Here is a 16,301-nt window from a genome sequence, read left to right on the forward strand (position 1 = left end):
GTCATTCATTTTTTAGCAGTTCCTTCACTCACTCACAGGCCGGATGCCATCTTGGGGCATCTCACTTTCCTGGCATCCCTTCGGGGCAAGGGGCGGTCCCTTTAAGGCCCTGGAAAGGGTCTCGACTAGGTGTTGGTTTCGGCGAGGAGGCCACGCCCCGTCACGTGTCCGCGGCCTTAGCGGGGCGGAGCCGGCGTCTCTTGACTTCCGTCACTTCCGGTTCTCTGTCAGTCGCGAGCGAGGTAGCAGGAGGGTGTACGACTGCACCAGCGAAGCGTGAGTGTGCGGTACCCCAGCCCCTATTCCTCGGCGCCGCCACCCGGCTGACCCCCACCCTCCCAGCCGGGCCGTGAGCCGCCCTCGGCCATCTGCTCCTCTTGCCGACAACGGCTGCGGGAAATGGCGGCTCTGCCTGACCTCCCCCTTCCCAGCCTCTGCGTCCCTGGGACCCCTCCTCCGTTCCCGACCCCGCTCCCGTAGCGCTGTGGGCCCCTCCGCGTCAGATGCCCGCCCCCGGGAACGGAGCCGAGGCAGCGGGCGTGGTAGCCCTGGGCGGCGGGTCGCGGCCGGCCGGGGACGAGGAGCCGCGGGGAGGGGGTCGTGGCGCCCCCAGGACAATGCGGTGGCGGCCAGCCGGAGCGGCGCCTGTGCGGGACCTGCTTCTCTTCCTGGCCTCGCTCGGGCCCCCACTCCTACCCTGGAGGCCGGGGGCGCTCTAGGGAGGGGAGAGCGCATATGGTCGGGAGGGGGCGGCGGGGAGAATGGCAGGTTTGCGGGGGGAGGGAATGCTTCGAGGGAAGAAAATGGCGCTTGGTGCAAGTCCCGCCTCTTCCCAGAAGGTCTTCTCCGTACTCCGCCGCCTCCCACGCCCCCTCCGACCAACCTGTCTTCCCTCGTCCAAGCCATTGCCAGCCCCGGGCTTCTGGCAGCTATCCTGGCGCCGCGGGACCCCTTCCCTCGTCTCGGTGCTAATCACCCTCGTGCTGTACCAAATTCTTGTGTCCCTCAGTCCTAGTTTATTTTCACCTAGTTTTTTTCCTAATCGTCCCCCCACGCAATTAGCAAAGGCCTAAGAGTCTGGGTTATTTTTTTTTTAGTTGCGTTTTGTGTGTATACTACACTAACGCTTTCAGTATCATTTGCCCGAAATACAAGTCTGGCCCCTCCCCCGCCATTGGGAACAGTAAAGTCTCGTTAATTAAAAGTAAAAATATATTTTGTCAGAAGTTTAAAGAGGCTGGGTTTAGTTACCATTATCTTTTCTTCCTGAATACAGTTCTTATTTGGGTGAATACGAGGTGGTTCTTTGAAATGGTCTTAGAGGCCCTCAGGCAGTTTTTAATAATAGGTGGTAGTTACGTTTGATTGTTTAATATAACTACCTTTTAAACAACTTTTTGGCAGTTCTGTAAAAATTATATTAAAAACTGAGATCAATTGATTTTGGAGATAAGGTTGTAAAATGACAGTAACATGAAAAACGTATGTAACATGGTTATGAACGTTGCTATTCCCCTGTAAATTTACTTTTCTCGTTTTCAAGAAATTACCGGTTAAAATCGGCATGTCTGGGTCAAGCATGGTTTGAGCTTTTTGAATTTAATGGCCAGGATTGGGATGGCCCACTTCTTTTACCTTGACCTCCTATTGTGGAACACATTCAATGCCAGTGCTAATGCAAGTTTAGTCTAGAGAGTTAGATGATTTATGGTTTTTTTTTTTTTTGCGGGGGGGAGAAATTGAAGTCTTGTTTTCTTTTATTGAACAGATATTTACAGGGTCTTTATTAGTCCCTTTAGGGCATACAAAAATTAATAGGACCTAGTCTTCTGAGGTGGATAGAGCAAAAGATAATTTGATAATTAGTGTTTTACTACCTGGTAATATAACTTCTTTGAAAAGAGGTACCCACATGTCTTGGAATTCCTTGAAATTTGTAGTTTAGGCTTATTGATAGTTTGCTCGCCAGTTCGTGCTCAGGCATTCAGTGAAAATCCACTTGTAAGCAAGGCATTAGACTATGTAACTCTTGGGGAACCTGGGGAACTACAGTCATGGTACGAATTTAAGGCAGGATTTTGCCCCCCTCATAAACACATTCTTAAGATTTTAATTGTATTCCAGAGCAGAAAATCAGTGTAAAATGCAATGAGTTATTGTGAATTATGTGTAACTGTGAACTGTGAATTAATTAGTACCTATATTGTTCTTGTGATATGTCCAAAAAGTAAAAATTAACATATACAAAACATGAAAAAATTATTATAGTGGTAAAATTAATTAGATATCACATTTGCATAATACAGCTGTTTCCCTCTTCTGTGAATGATGTGGTCAGTTCCCCACATTGAATAATTTTACATCGGGTTTTGATCTCATTAGGAAGAAGTATAAAGCAGTAATGAATAGAATTATTAACATTTCTTCTGGTTTTAACAGTAATTTTTTAACAATTTTATCAGCTGCCTTCTGCAATCTACCCTACTTATAATCGTCTAACCCCTGACCGTCTAAAATGAAGTATAGAAAGAGACCTGTTGGCTTTGAGAAAGAGGTGTAGGACATTTAGTTCTTTCTCCTTACAGAGTTCAGCACATTATTTGCAATTTAGAAGAGCCTAGATTAAAATTTATACTCAGTGTTAAACTCTAGTATCACAAAATGGTAGAAAGAACCACATGGAATTTGTCGTTGGTTTTTTGGTTGAGGGAGAGTTATGTTGAAGGTAGTAGAGTAACTTGTAAATTATTTATGTGATGTATTTTTCTTTCAGAATGCCTAAGTCAAAGGAACTTGTTTCTTCAAGCTCTTCTGGCAGCGATTCTGACAGTGAAGTTGACAAAAAGGTGACTATTACTGCACCAAGTCAGTTTTGTGATACTTAATTGTCCATATCCCATTCTGAAGGATAAAGAAAGGCATATTAGAATCTTAAAGTGTGAATCTGGATCACTTGATAAGAAGTGCCTACCTAGGATGCTTGTTACACATTGACATGCATAGGACCTAATCGGATAATTCTTTTATAGAGGACCTTTAGGAACCTTAAAGTTGGAGAACCACTGCCTTAGGCCCCAGGGGAGTAGAATTCTAATTAGGCCAAAGCCACTATTTGCCGTTATTTAGAAATCTACCAAATCGGAGTTATTTGTAGTAGTTGGGCCAGATTACCTGAAGGTGTTAATATAATGTTAATTTTGACAGCTTTCTCAGCCATTGTTGTTCTGCCCACAAGGATTTCTGAATTTTAGGCTTGGTACATTTTAAGTTTGAATGTTATATGCTCTGGTGCCTTCCTTTTAGTTAAATTAGCACCAGCAAAGCTAACATGAAGGGACCTATTTTGACAGAATAGGCTTTTTCTGCATTAGATGATAGCTGCACTATAAGTGGTGTATTTTGCTTAATTGAGCATCTCAGTGGAGCATAACTGAGCATTTCACGCTGTGGTCACGGCTTCCTTCCGTGCCGAACTGTCTTTTATCTCATAGAACTTTACATATATGAATACATCTTTATATCCTAGAAATGAAGTAAGTTGGTTGTATTTTTTTCTAGTTGTATATCTCCTTTGTAAAAAAAAAAAAAAAAAAAGAAAAAAAAAAGAAATAAGTAATTGACTAGTTTTAGTAGATCTGTGGTTTCCAAAAGTTTATTCAAAAGCAGCATGCCCTCCATCTTTTTTTTTCCCCCCTAAAAAACTTCGCAGTGTTAGCTAAAAAAAAAAGGGGGGAGAGCTTACGGGAGAATCTTGGAGAAATTGGAACCTTTAAATGTAAATACAAAATGTTGTACTACCTGGAAGGTTGAAATAAGGCTTCAAAGAGCATATGTACTTGAGGAAATTTCTTAATTTTTAAATTTGCACTAAATGTAGTATTTGAATGTGTTCATGTAACAAGTGTGTGTTGAGCTTTTATATGCCAGACTTACGTTAGTCCACAGGGAATACTTAGGACCATGATTTAAAGAATAATTGCTTTCTGTTTATTGAGCTGAGTTAATTTTTTGCATTTGTCCCGAATAAGAATATGGATCCTGTAAATACTTGCATTAGATATGTCTATGTTTTCTATTTCATGTTTTACATATGTGTATAATATTTTTCCTAGCCTCATCTGATTTAGTACATTAAATTAATTTAGTAACATTAAAATATTTATACTTTTACACCAAGAAGGATCATGACTGCCCTCTATGGTTTGGGTTGGGAATTCTAGATGTTTTTATGGGCTGTTAGCTCATTTTTAGAATGAGACCATATAAAAAGCTTTTACAGTAATGTTGCTTTTAAAATATTGTGATTTTTGTTTGCCAGTTTAACACATAGCTGTCTTGAGTAATTTTTTTTGTGATGAAGTTCTTGAGTTGTTGACTTCCAGTGTCCAGTACAAAATAGCTCTCTTTGGCTTTGCATAATTTTAAATTCCTTCAGCCAATTTAAATCTCTTTTGGAATAGGCAGGGCATACATAAACATTCATATCCTAGAAATGGAATAAGTTGGATGTGTTCTTATTTAGTATGTCTGTTTTGTTTTAAAAAAATGGACTAGCTTTAGTAGACCTGTGGTTTCCAAATTTATTCACAAGTAGTAGGCCCCTTCATTTTTTTTCCTCCCAAAGAAATCTTAGGTGGGATCTCAAACCACAAAATGACTGTTCCTGTGGTAAATACCACTCTAGTGCATGAGGTATCTTTTAGGATCCTGAGAACACAATTCAAAAACACTGTTAGGTGCAAGTGTAGGTTGAAGTCATAGTTCTATTGTTATATGAAACTTGCATATGTATATGTTTATGATTGTTTCTTTTAATGAGTAAATGTAGTCTTTTGGCTGTTTAAGTCTTAAAAAGTAATGAAATCTTTTGAACCTGACAAGTGTTTTATTTATTATGTGTGCAGATTTTAACCATATTCTTGCTTTCTTTCAAGTTAAAGAGGAAAAAGCAAGTTGCTCCAGAAAAACCTGTGAAGAAGCAAAAGACTGGTGAAACTTCAAGAGCTCTGTCATCTTCCAAACAGAGCAGCAGCAGCAGAGATGATAACATGTTTCAGGTAAAGTTGGTTATTTCCTTAGATCCAGAGGAATTATTATATGGGATGATCTGAAGAATGTTATAATTACCTTGATCTGATATTGCATAATCTTTTATGTGTGTTATTATCCTCTTAACTAAGGATATTTATTATAATATATAAGAATAAATTAGTAGCAGTAAAAGTAATTTATACAATGCTGGATTATTACTGAAGTCTCTGGAAGTCTAGTTTTGTTGTATTTAAAGCAATGCAAATTTTCATGTTATAGAAATCCAAAAGAGATTGAGAACTGCACATTTAGAAAACAACTTGGAGAAGGCAGGTCATATATTGGGCTGTGAAGTATGAATAGGTTATTGGAGAAGAAGTGGCAGTATGAACTTGCCTAATTTTGGCCTGATGAGAAACAGAAAAGGGGAGTAGGTTGAATAGGTAAAATGAAGTAAGTTCATTAGAGGGAGTTGATTAACTCTTCTGGAGGGGACTAGTCTAGCTTCTTTTCTTCGATTCCTTATCTTGTTTTAGGGAGACTTGATATTGGCATCACTGTACAAGAAGGATTTGTGAGGGGAGATTTGTGTGGGTATAAATGGATGCAGGTGAGATTGCTTAGGTAATTTATAGGCTTTAATCTGTGAGATAAGGGCTTAGATGGTTTTCCCAAAGAATAAATAGTGAGGATTATGAAATACTGGTGAGGAAGAATGGATCAGAGGTATTTAGCTATTAATGAAGACATGGACCTGATTATAAATGTGATAAAATAAGTAGGGTCTCTGTCCTGTGGCACCTGGAGGGTTTAGTTGGGAAATGTTCATGTGGGATTATCAGCATGGTTGACTGAAGCAATCCACCGAAGTAAGTATAAACCAGAGGAAGAAGAGGAAGTGGATGAGGGTGTGTGTTCGGTGATATTCAGATAGAGGATGGAAGGAAAAAGAGGATGGAGATCAAGAGGTGGTGAAGGAAAATTAGAAGAGTACAGTAATGGGAACAAGAAGAGGATGAGTGTTTCCACGAGGCATAAGTTTTAGTTGAAGCCAGAGATTGGACAGAGTGAGACTGCAAACACTTATTTGACTAGAAAGTGAGGCTAGCATGTGTGTATTTTTGGCATTTCGATAGCCTTGAAAGATGGAGTGCCAGGAGTAAAGTGAGAATGGGAAAATGGAAGTGTTTTTTTTTTTAAACTCATTTTTGCCTTATATTTCTGGATAAAGAAAATAGGCAAAGTACAGATGAACTATTTAGTTATGGGTTTAAGTCCTCTGACTTTTGTGTAATTAGAGAAACTAGGGGCACACTAGATTAATTTGGTAGGGAACATAAGTAAATGTATGTAAGGAAGAATTATGAAAGGGCCCTCATTGCTTTGAGTGGATGATAAATTGAATGCTTACTGTGTTGTGTATTTCGTTCAGGGCTGCCAGGTTCTAGATTGCAGTGATGAACCTAGTAGATGTGGTCTGTGGCTTCCCTGGAGCTATGGAATTTATGGGGACAATAATTATACAGATAAACATGTCTGTAATTAAAATTATGATAAGGGCTGAGAAATGAAAGGGTAGATTATTATGAGAGAGTAGGTGTTCTAGAAATTTCTTCCAAAGGAAGTGGAATTTAAAGTTTAAGACACTAAGGAGGAGCCAGCTATGTGAAGTGTATGGACAAGAGAAACACTTTTGGGTAGAGGGAATTGTGTTACTACCTTGAAGTGGGAAAGATCTTGGATTGTGCAGGAATTATTAATATAAAGGCTTTGTGGCTGGAACCTGGCAAATCTGGCTGAGAGTATAGCGAGGAGATCCAGTTGGAGAGGAGAGTGAAGGGCCAGATCTTGCAGAGCTTTCCTGTTGGGAGGCTGTGTTTAAGAGTTTGGGTTTTAGTCTGAGTGTGGTGGGAAGCTATTTTAAGGGGTAGAATGAAATGTAAAATCTGCAACAGATGCTCTCTCGCTTTCCTAAGACTTTCCTCCCGTGCAGAATCAAGGACTGCTTTGGAATATTTTAACTTATTGTGTGTATTTGCTGGGCAACTGTTTTGGGGTTTTCTCTGATCAGTTCTGTTCACTGTATGCCTACTTTTACTATATAATTACAGAGCATTTATGACGTTCTAATGGATTTTATCTTGTCCATCCCATCCCCTAATTTTATAGATAAACCAAGGACCCACATTGTAGAGATTCTGTTCTGCTAGTTTTGGGAAAACCAGATCTATTTTTAGGGGTAGTTTTCTTACCAAAAAAAGGAGCTTCAGTTCTTAACCCCTCATTTGGAAAGGTTTTTAAACCTCCTAAGGGTGACACTTCACCTTTTGAAAGTCCACATAGACCTTATTTTCTGCATAGGAACATAGACCTTGTTTTCAAAGTGACTTTCACAGATCTAGTTATGTAGGCATTGTAATAGATATGATATTTAATTTTGTTGGCATTATAGCTTTTTCCTTAAATGGTAGTTTGGCCATAGGAAAATATTTTAGTGGTTGTACTGAATTTTAATTGGCTTAAGAGCACATTAGAGTATATACATAATATTAAATGAGCCCTTCATTTTTATTAGTAATAATGGCTTGATAATTGTCTTAGAATGATGAAGGATGGGGTTTTTGAAAGGAAAAACAGTACCCCCATTGTGTTTTATAAGTTTTTTTTTTTCCCCTTTAAATCTGTGTTTTTCGTTTACCAAGAAAGTGCTTTGAAGACAGCTCCTACAGAGTGGAATGTTTTTAGACATTGCTAGGTCATCAAGTATTAGAATCTTTCAGGACCCAGGGTAGCAGATATATTTTGCCAATAACAAATAGATCTAAAATCCAAATTAAAATTGTTTTGGTATTGGCTAATAGCTGTAAGACAGGATTTATGTATTTATTTATTTATTTTCACCCATCTCTTGAGAATAGAACTAGAGGAAATAATCTTAAGTTCTGGTAAGATGATGTACATCAAACATAAGCAGCTCTTTGAATGTAATATTTGAAGAGAGTTGTACCAAAGGAAAAATCACTGCGCTAGTCTTTTAAACTCTGGAATTATTTGGGCAAAATCCTGACTAGAGCGGAAATACTAGATGCTGGCATTCTAGTTCCTTTAGCTCTGAATTTAAGAACGTGGCCCCATCGGGAAATAACCTACCCAAGATGACATTTGTGATATTAAACATAGACTGGAGAATTACCAAGTAATTATGTTAGTACCTATGTCTTAAAAGATTAGAATGGTTGAGGTGTAGGGGACTCTGATCCATATTTTTATTCAGTTAGGCACAAATGGTCAGTAATACTGCCTTAGTTGATTTGATGATTTAAGGAAAAACCTGATACTTTAAAATTACCCCTTAATTTAAAATGATCATTATTAAGTCAAGTGTTTTTAATAGGGCCCATGAATGGACTTTAGGGAGTCCATGAAATGATGTATTTTTTAATTTATGTTTTTTTGATTTGAAGGAATTATTCATAACCTTTATCAAATCTTCAAAGGTGACAAGGAATCAAATTTAAGAATCACAGTTCTGTATGATGTACATGCTTTTTTTCCCCTCCTGCTAATCTCCAAATTATATGCATGTAAAATATATTTTCTGTCATCTGATTCTGTTTTTTTCCTATGAAGTGTTATTGCAGTGATTTTTATTCTTTCTACCTTTAATTATTCCATCCCTACACTACTACCTCTTCACTTTTCATATTTAATTTTTGGTAAGAATTTGTCAGTTGTGTCCATTTCTCCTCAAGGGAGAGGTGACTGTTGGGCAAATTCATTTCTTTCTTTTTTTTTTTTTTAAGATAAACTTTATTGAGGTATAATTTATGTACAATAAAATGCACAAATTTAAAAGCCTACTTTGATGGACTGTGATAAATGTACACACCCTTGTGGCCAGACCATTTTGATCACTTCAGAAAATTCTCTGTCGGCTTTACAGTCATCTCTCTGCCCCAGATAACCACTTATTTTTCTATCAGTGTAGATTTATATTGCCTGTTCTAGAACTTCATGTAAATGAAAGCATTCTAGTCTATTTTTGTGTGTCTGAGTTCTTTTGCTCAACATAATGCCTTGAGATTAATCCTGTTGCTTGTATCAGTAATTTGTTTCTTTTTATTGCTGAGTAGTATATCGTCTGATTGTACTACAATTTGTTTATCCATTCATCTTGGATGGACATTTGGATTGTTTTGAGTCTTGGGCTATTAGGAATACAGCTGCTGTGAATATTCTTGTACAAGTCTTTTCGTGGACATTTTTCCCTTTTGGGTAAATACTAGATAAATTTGTTAGGTCATAGGATAAGCCTAAGTTTAACTGTGTAAGAAACTGTTAAATTGTTTTCCAAAGTAGCTGAGATTCCAGTTATTACACATCCTTACTAGGTATGGTCAGTCTTTTTAAATTTATCCATTTTATTTAATGGGTATGTAGTAGTAGCTCATTGTGGTTTTACTCTGCATTCCCTTAATGTCTTAATTCATTGTATATCTTTACTGTGTTTATTGACTATTTTTATATTTTTGTGAAGCGTGTCTTTGGCCATTTTTTAAAAAAAATAGTCGTTTGATTTGTTGAGTTGTAAGGCTGTATTTTGGAGATAAGTCCTTTGTCAGAGGTAAATATAGTAAATATTTTCTTTTCTTTTTTTTTTTTTTTTAGTTGAGGGAAACTTTTTTCAACTTTTTTTTTTTTTTTTTTTTTTAAAGCAATCTAGTTTAAAAAACAAGCTGAGGTTAAGAGAGAAGAAAGACCATGAAACTTAAGAGAGACAGACAGGAGGAGGGAGGGCCAGCTATTGGTCAGTGGCCTCCATGTCAGATCTTCTCCATCTTGGAGATGAGAGCATCACAGATTCTGGTTGGCCCATTGTTTTCTCTGTGCTGCACAGTCATCTTCAGCACCTGGTCTTTAGGCTCTCCTGAAAGGGCAAGGCCTCTGCAACTGTAGCTTGAATAAATATTTTATTTAGGTCTGTGGTTTGCCTTTTTATTTTCTGAAGCATGTTTTAAAAGAGGCTTTAATTTTGGTTGTCCATTTGATCACTTTTTCCCTTTTTAGGTTAATGCTTTTGTTTCTTGTCCAAGACATACTTTGTTTACTCTGTGCTTAAAAACTTTTGCCAGTGTTTTTTCTTAGAAGGCTTTTTATAATTATAGCTTTCATGTTTGGGTCTGTGATCCAAATGAATTTCTTTATGCATGGTATGAGATAGGGATTGAGATTCTTCCTCACAGTCCCATACAGTTATCCAGTTGTTTCAGCACCATTTGTTGAAAAGACTATTATTTTTTCCTTTGAATTACTTTGGATTTTTATAAAGAAAATCAGTGAATTTATAAAATATACATTTATTTCTGAGCTCCATTTTAGTCCATATATGTCTGTCTTTACTCCAGTACCACGTTGTCGTCTTTCCTGTATTTTTATAGTGAGTCTTGGAAAGTGCTAACAGACACTTTGTTGAGGAAAGCCTGTTCCTTCTGCTGGAATTTGTAGTTTGTATTAAGCAGCAGTATAAGGTTTTTTGCAAAAATAGTCTTCTGTGAATATTTTTAAATTCTCAGTGTGATGGTGAGTGAAGTGCATTAAAGATGTTATTTGAAATGAAAGTCAAAAGAAAAACTTTGTCATGTTTACTACTGACTGGAACTCTGGATTCCTGTATTCAGAATGGTTACAGGAATTAGTAAAGTTGTTAGCTGCATCTGTAGTTTCCTGTTGGTTATAGTTTGTTCTGCAGGATTTTGCTTCCTAATGATTTTATTGTGGTAAAAAACAAAAGTGTATTCACATTGTTGTGAAACAGATTTCCAGAACTTTCTCATCTTGCAAAACTGAAATGCTATGCCCATTAAACAACTTCCCTTTCCCCTTTTCTCCAGCCCTGGGAAACCATCATTTTACTTTTTGTTTCTATGAACTTGACTGCTTTGGTTACCTCATGTAAATGGCATTATAGAGTATTTATCTTTCTGTAACTGGCTTATTTCACTTAGCATAATGTACTCAGAATTCATCCATGTTGTAGAATGTGACAGGATTTTTCTTTTTAAGGCCTGAGTAATGTTCCATTGTGTGTAATATATATTCCCACACAATTTGTTTATCCATTCATCTGTGGGTGGACATCTCGGTTGCACTTCTACTTTTGGCTATTGTGAATACTGCTATGAACGTGGGTGTGCCTTCAGTTCTTTTGGATATGTACTCAGAAATGGGATTGTTGGATCATATGGTAGTTCTATTTTTAAATTTTCAGTTGCACTATTTTACTAATGATGTTTATAAATGTAAAGATGATTGGAAATGTTAAGTATACTTTAATTTGTGTCTTTTTAGAAAGAACTTTTTTAAAACAGTGATTTTCTTTGGCTGCAGTTTTGATACTGAGAATAGTACAGTCGATCCTTGAACAATGCAGGGGCTAGGGGTACTGACCCCTGCACAATCAAATCTGAGTATAATTTTGGCTCCTTAAAAACTTAACTCTAATGGCCTACTGTTGACCGGAAGCCTTACCAATAATATAAACGGTCAATTAACACACATTTTGTATGTTATATATATTATATACTGTATTCTTACAATAAAGTAAGGTAGGGAAAAGAAAATATTAAAATAATAAGGAAGAAAAAATACATTTAAATACTGTCCTGCATTCATCGATACTATAGTTTATGTCTCTATTTACAAGATGAATCGTGTCTGAAATGGTGGGCAATCACAGCTGCAGATCTTAATCTATGGTACATATCAAGCAATTCAGATTTTTCTTGTCATGTCATGACTTCTTCTTGGAAGCACTTCCACATCACCAGTGGCACTTTGTATAGGTCTCAAAGTTTATGGTATTGTACAAACACGATGAAAAATATGTAAGGACCTCGAGAGATCACTTTGTACTGCAGTATGCAATTTATTGGAGAGGTGAACTGCTCACATGGAGATGATTAGAGTCACATGGTATTTTAAACAAATACTTGCAACACTTTAGTGTACTGCCATAGCAATAGGAGATGGTTGTGAAATTATTCTAATAATGTAGTAGATGTTATAGTTTTTGCAGTTGTGATTTAATGCTGCATCTTTTGGCTTAAGTTTCTCTTGACTGAATGGCACTGTGTACAGTATGTAAGTGTATACATAAGTTTTGATAAATTTTAACTTTTTTTTTGAGACAGAGTCTCATTCTGTTGCCTGGGCTAGAGTGCTGTGGAGTCTGCCTAGCTCACAGCAACCTCAAACTCTGGGCTCAAGCGATCCGACTGCCTCAGCCTCCGAGTAGCTGGGACTACAGGCATGCGCCACCATGCCCGCCTAATTTTCTCTCTCTCTCTCTTTATTTATTTATTTATGTTTTTTAGCTGTCCAAATCATTTCTTTCTATTTTTAATAGAGACGGGATCTCACTCTTGCTCAGGCTGATCTCGAACTCCTGAGCTCAAACGATCTACCTGCCTCGGCCTCCCAGAGTGCTAGCACATTTTAACTTTTTATAATAGTTTTGTGTATGTTTTATGATAGTACATGATAAAATAGATGAGTATCTACCTATATTTTACGCATCCATAACATACCTTTTTCTTAATATTTTTGATATTTCTAGACTATGAGGTTCATCTTTGAGTTTTTTCAAATTGTTGCAAATCTCCAAAAATTTTCCAACATATTTATTGAAAAAACATCTACCTATAAGTGCACCTGCACAGTTCAAACCTGTGTTGTTCAAGGGTCAACTGTAGTCATTTTCATGATTAAAAGCAGAGTGAATGTGCAAGTTGTGAGTATGAATATGATCGGAATAGACACTACTGTCAAAAAGAACAACTCTTTATGTTTTTCTTTCTTTTGCAGATTGGGAAAATGAGGTATGTTAGTGTTCGGGACTTTAAAGGGAAGGTTCTAATTGATATTAGAGAATATTGGATGGATCCAGAAGGTGAAATGAAACCAGGAAGAAAAGGTGAGATTTATTTTTTTCAATTTGGCTCTAATGTTGGGACTAAATTAAAACTTTTTAAAGTAACCTACTTGAAATTGAATTGTTGGCAGGGCACACAGGGCAAGGAAGAACACTATTTAGTTGATTCTCTATCTTCTGTAGTTGTTTTGGACATACTTTTTTTTTAAGGAGCTGTCTTAAATATAGGTTTTGGGAATAAAACTCAGAAAAATAACATCCCTAATACCACTTTAATTGGCTGCTAACTTACTTGAATAATTAAAAAATTACAGTAGTTCTGAAGATTAGATACTATCTGGGAAGTTGTAAAATCAGAAATGGAAAAATCCTGGTTTACAGGAAGTTCTTTCGATCTGCAGCTCCTAATGGCTATTCTTTAGGGCAGTATTCAGATGGGTTTCTGTCCACTTTCCATTTTGTGCTTCATCCATTCCCAGGCCTGTTACCATTGTAGAAATATACTTCATTCATTCACCAAATAGCGAGAGCATTTGTGAACCACTATAAATTTGTATATTTGGATCGCCACCGTCAATTGATCCTTAGCTAATGAAAAATGCATCCTTATTTAATTCTGCTTTGCCTGCCTCTTAGTTTGAAGTTTGAAAAATACCATTTGTTTGCAATTTTTTGGTTTATTAAACTCACCCTCTGTTTGTTTTTGTATTCTTACATGTTTTCTTGCTTCAAGTCACTTATGGATTGGCCATTTCACTTTGTTCCAGAGTGGCTGGCTAATGCCAGATTTTGTGTTGTCCAAACATTTATTTAGTGAAACAATTTAATTAGCTTTTTAAGCCCTTCCTAGGTGTTGTCCCAGTTTATTCTCCTTTACAATTTAATGGCCTCCAGCATTTTTTTGAGAAATACATTAATCTTCCAATTCTAGTTTATTTCTCTGTTTATATGTGTCAGATACTAGAAGGCTGCAAGTTTAAAATACAGAAAAGATCTAAAAATTTCTATTCATACTTTTACATTTTAATTAGGAAAGACGGATGTCATCACCTAATATTTTTTAGGTGCTTACTTATGTGTGTTGGGTGATATGCTAGTCCTTTATGCAGATTACCTAATTATTTACAACAATTCTTCGTAACTCTTTGGGGTGTAGGTACTATTTTACTGGTGAGGAAATTGAGGCTCAGAAGGTAATGGAATTTATTTTAACATTCATACAGTTAGCGATAGGCTAGGATTTGAACCCTGATAGGTTGAATACAGAATGCACACTTACCTAGTGTATACATTCTAAGAAGTCCTGTATGAATCAGATCTCAGGGATTTTTCCAGAGTGAAATGAATTCTTCTGGAAGAACTCAGCACAGTCACCTTGAATTCCTGTGGAAATTTTGGGTAAATGTTGGAACTAACTGGATGTAGTAAAGGGGTTTACATGCCAAATACGGGCCTGACCACTTGCCTGCTTGTTATGGGTGTCTAAGATACCTATCTTCAAACCATCATTTGTTCTCATTGGTTATAATAGGTATTTTGCAGGGTGCATTGTGGGAAATAAGACTGCATATAAGATCTGCGCAGGAAATTATGATGAATCTTTAACAAATGTAAGAGATTTGACTCTCAATATTGTAGCATTGTGCCATTGTAAATGGCAATTTTGATAAAAGAGTATTCAAGTTTGAAGTATGAAAATTCTCAAGAAAGCTTAATAGATTTTCACCTTTGAATTCTTAAACATTGTTTTAGGTATTTCTTTAAATCCGGAGCAGTGGAGCCAGCTGAAGGAACAGATTTCTGACATTGATGATGCAGTAAGAAAACTGTAAAGTCCGAGCCATATAAAACCTGTACTGTTGTAGTTGTTTTAATCTGTCTTTTTACATTGGCTTTTGTTTTCTAAATGTTGTTTTCCAAGCTATTGTATGTTTGGATTGCAGAACAATTTGTAAGATGAATACTTTTTTTTAATGTGCATTATTAAAAATGTTTTGAGTGAAGCTAATTGTCATGTTTATTAAGGAGGATTGCTTTGTGCCCACCACCTAGTGTAAAATAAAATGGAATAATACAGTCTCAGCTGTTGTGGCCTTTTTTGATCAGAAGATACTGTTTAAGGCCAAAAGTAACAGTTTTATAGATCTTTTAGTTCCAGTTCACCTTTTACAATAAGAAGGATTTTTGTTTATAAACTTTTGGTTTGTGAAATCCATACTTGATCTGTTCTCTTCTGACCACATTTTTAGACTTGTTTGACTATTTCACTCCAGGGATATTTCACTCTTTTCTTTTTTACTTCATTTTCTTTTAACTCAATCTTTTCCAGTTCAGTTTTCATTTCACTCTTTACTATTTTCCTTGAATATATTCTAATTTGAAAAGTCAGTGAAACTGTCAAAATGTTATGTCAATAAGGTACTTATATGAGAACTACAATCACTAAATCTACTGTATTAAATATGAGCAGATACAGTTTGATAAGCAACATGGCTCGTATGAAAACTCTGAGCAAGTGTATGTCATTACCACCCATAGTGTTCTGTGTAGTTATCTTATTGCTTAGTCTGCAGAAAATAATGACTTAGGTAAGCTGTCTGATTTACTTTCACTTATTAAACATGTTCACTGTGGGATGATGTCTATAAAATCATATTAAACTAGACTAGGATTTAATAAAAATTGTGAAAGCTTACTGGCCTAACATTTTATTTTATAACATTGAGTATGGATTATATGTAGCCAGAGATGTCACTGAGCTTTATTGTCACAGTAGGTAATGTAGGTAGTTTGTAGGGGAAAGAGCTTATCAAGCATATACTTGTGTTTTTTGGCCTTTGCTTCAGTAGACTTGGTTATTTTGCAGTTAATCTACTGGATAGTGGCATTCTAGACTTGATGTTACTAAGCTTTAGCAGACACTCATAAGTGGTTTTCGTTTAACCATGAAGCAGACAGATTGAGGCACAGGTTTCAGGGGCTTTGCAGCAATAAATAGGGCATGGTGTGCCTTAGGAAAAGAATGTTTGTAAAGGGAACTATAACAAATGAAAGAAGGTGGCAGTGAAGAGGAAAGAATTCTCGTCTAACTAAATGATAAACACATATTTTGAGATTTTTATAACATCAAGAGGACACAATTCTAGATAGAATAGTAAAAATAAGGGTTTAAAGATGTAAAAAATTCATGTTGACAAATTATTATTTTTGGTAGCAAATCTCAAATGGCTACTGCCATGAAGGGCTGCCATAGCAGAGAGTTGCACTATTTTGCTACCGAGTTTGGTTCCTACATCTAAAGCATTTTGTAGTAGAATCGTCAAGGACTTCATTTCAAAAC

The 16,301-nt window shown here is 36.6% G+C and overlaps 1 protein-coding gene across 1 annotated transcript; it reads left to right on the forward strand.

Annotated features, from left to right (window-relative positions):
- The first annotated feature begins 222 nt into the window (after nucleotides 1-222).
- Nucleotides 223-15,262, forward strand: SUB1 (SUB1 regulator of transcription). Its single transcript, XM_069492172.1, has 5 exons — nucleotides 223-276; nucleotides 2,774-2,846; nucleotides 4,935-5,057; nucleotides 12,895-13,003; nucleotides 14,714-15,262. Exons 2-5 carry the CDS (start codon nucleotides 2,775-2,777, stop codon nucleotides 14,791-14,793), a joined length of 384 nt encoding a protein of 127 aa, XP_069348273.1. The 5' UTR covers nucleotides 223-276; nucleotide 2,774; the 3' UTR covers nucleotides 14,794-15,262.
- The last annotated feature ends 1,039 nt before the right edge of the window (nucleotides 15,263-16,301 follow it).

Source organism: Eulemur rufifrons, chromosome 17, assembly GCF_041146395.1.
Source record: "Eulemur rufifrons isolate Redbay chromosome 17, OSU_ERuf_1, whole genome shotgun sequence".
Classification (NCBI taxonomy): Eukaryota; Metazoa; Chordata; class Mammalia; order Primates; family Lemuridae; genus Eulemur; species Eulemur rufifrons.

Bases quoted from the DNA above. Each gene is read 5' to 3' on its own strand.
- SUB1 (XM_069492172.1), top strand. From the start codon at position 2,775: ATGCCTAAGTCAAAGGAACTTGTTTCTTCAAGCTCTTCTGGCAGCGAT. The intron at 2,847-4,934 runs GTGACTATTACT...CTTTCTTTCAAG, and splicing joins ACAGTGAAGTTGACAAAAAG to TTAAAGAGGAAAAAGCAAGT. The intron at 5,058-12,894 runs GTAAAGTTGGTT...TTTCTTTTGCAG, and splicing joins GAGATGATAACATGTTTCAG to ATTGGGAAAATGAGGTATGT.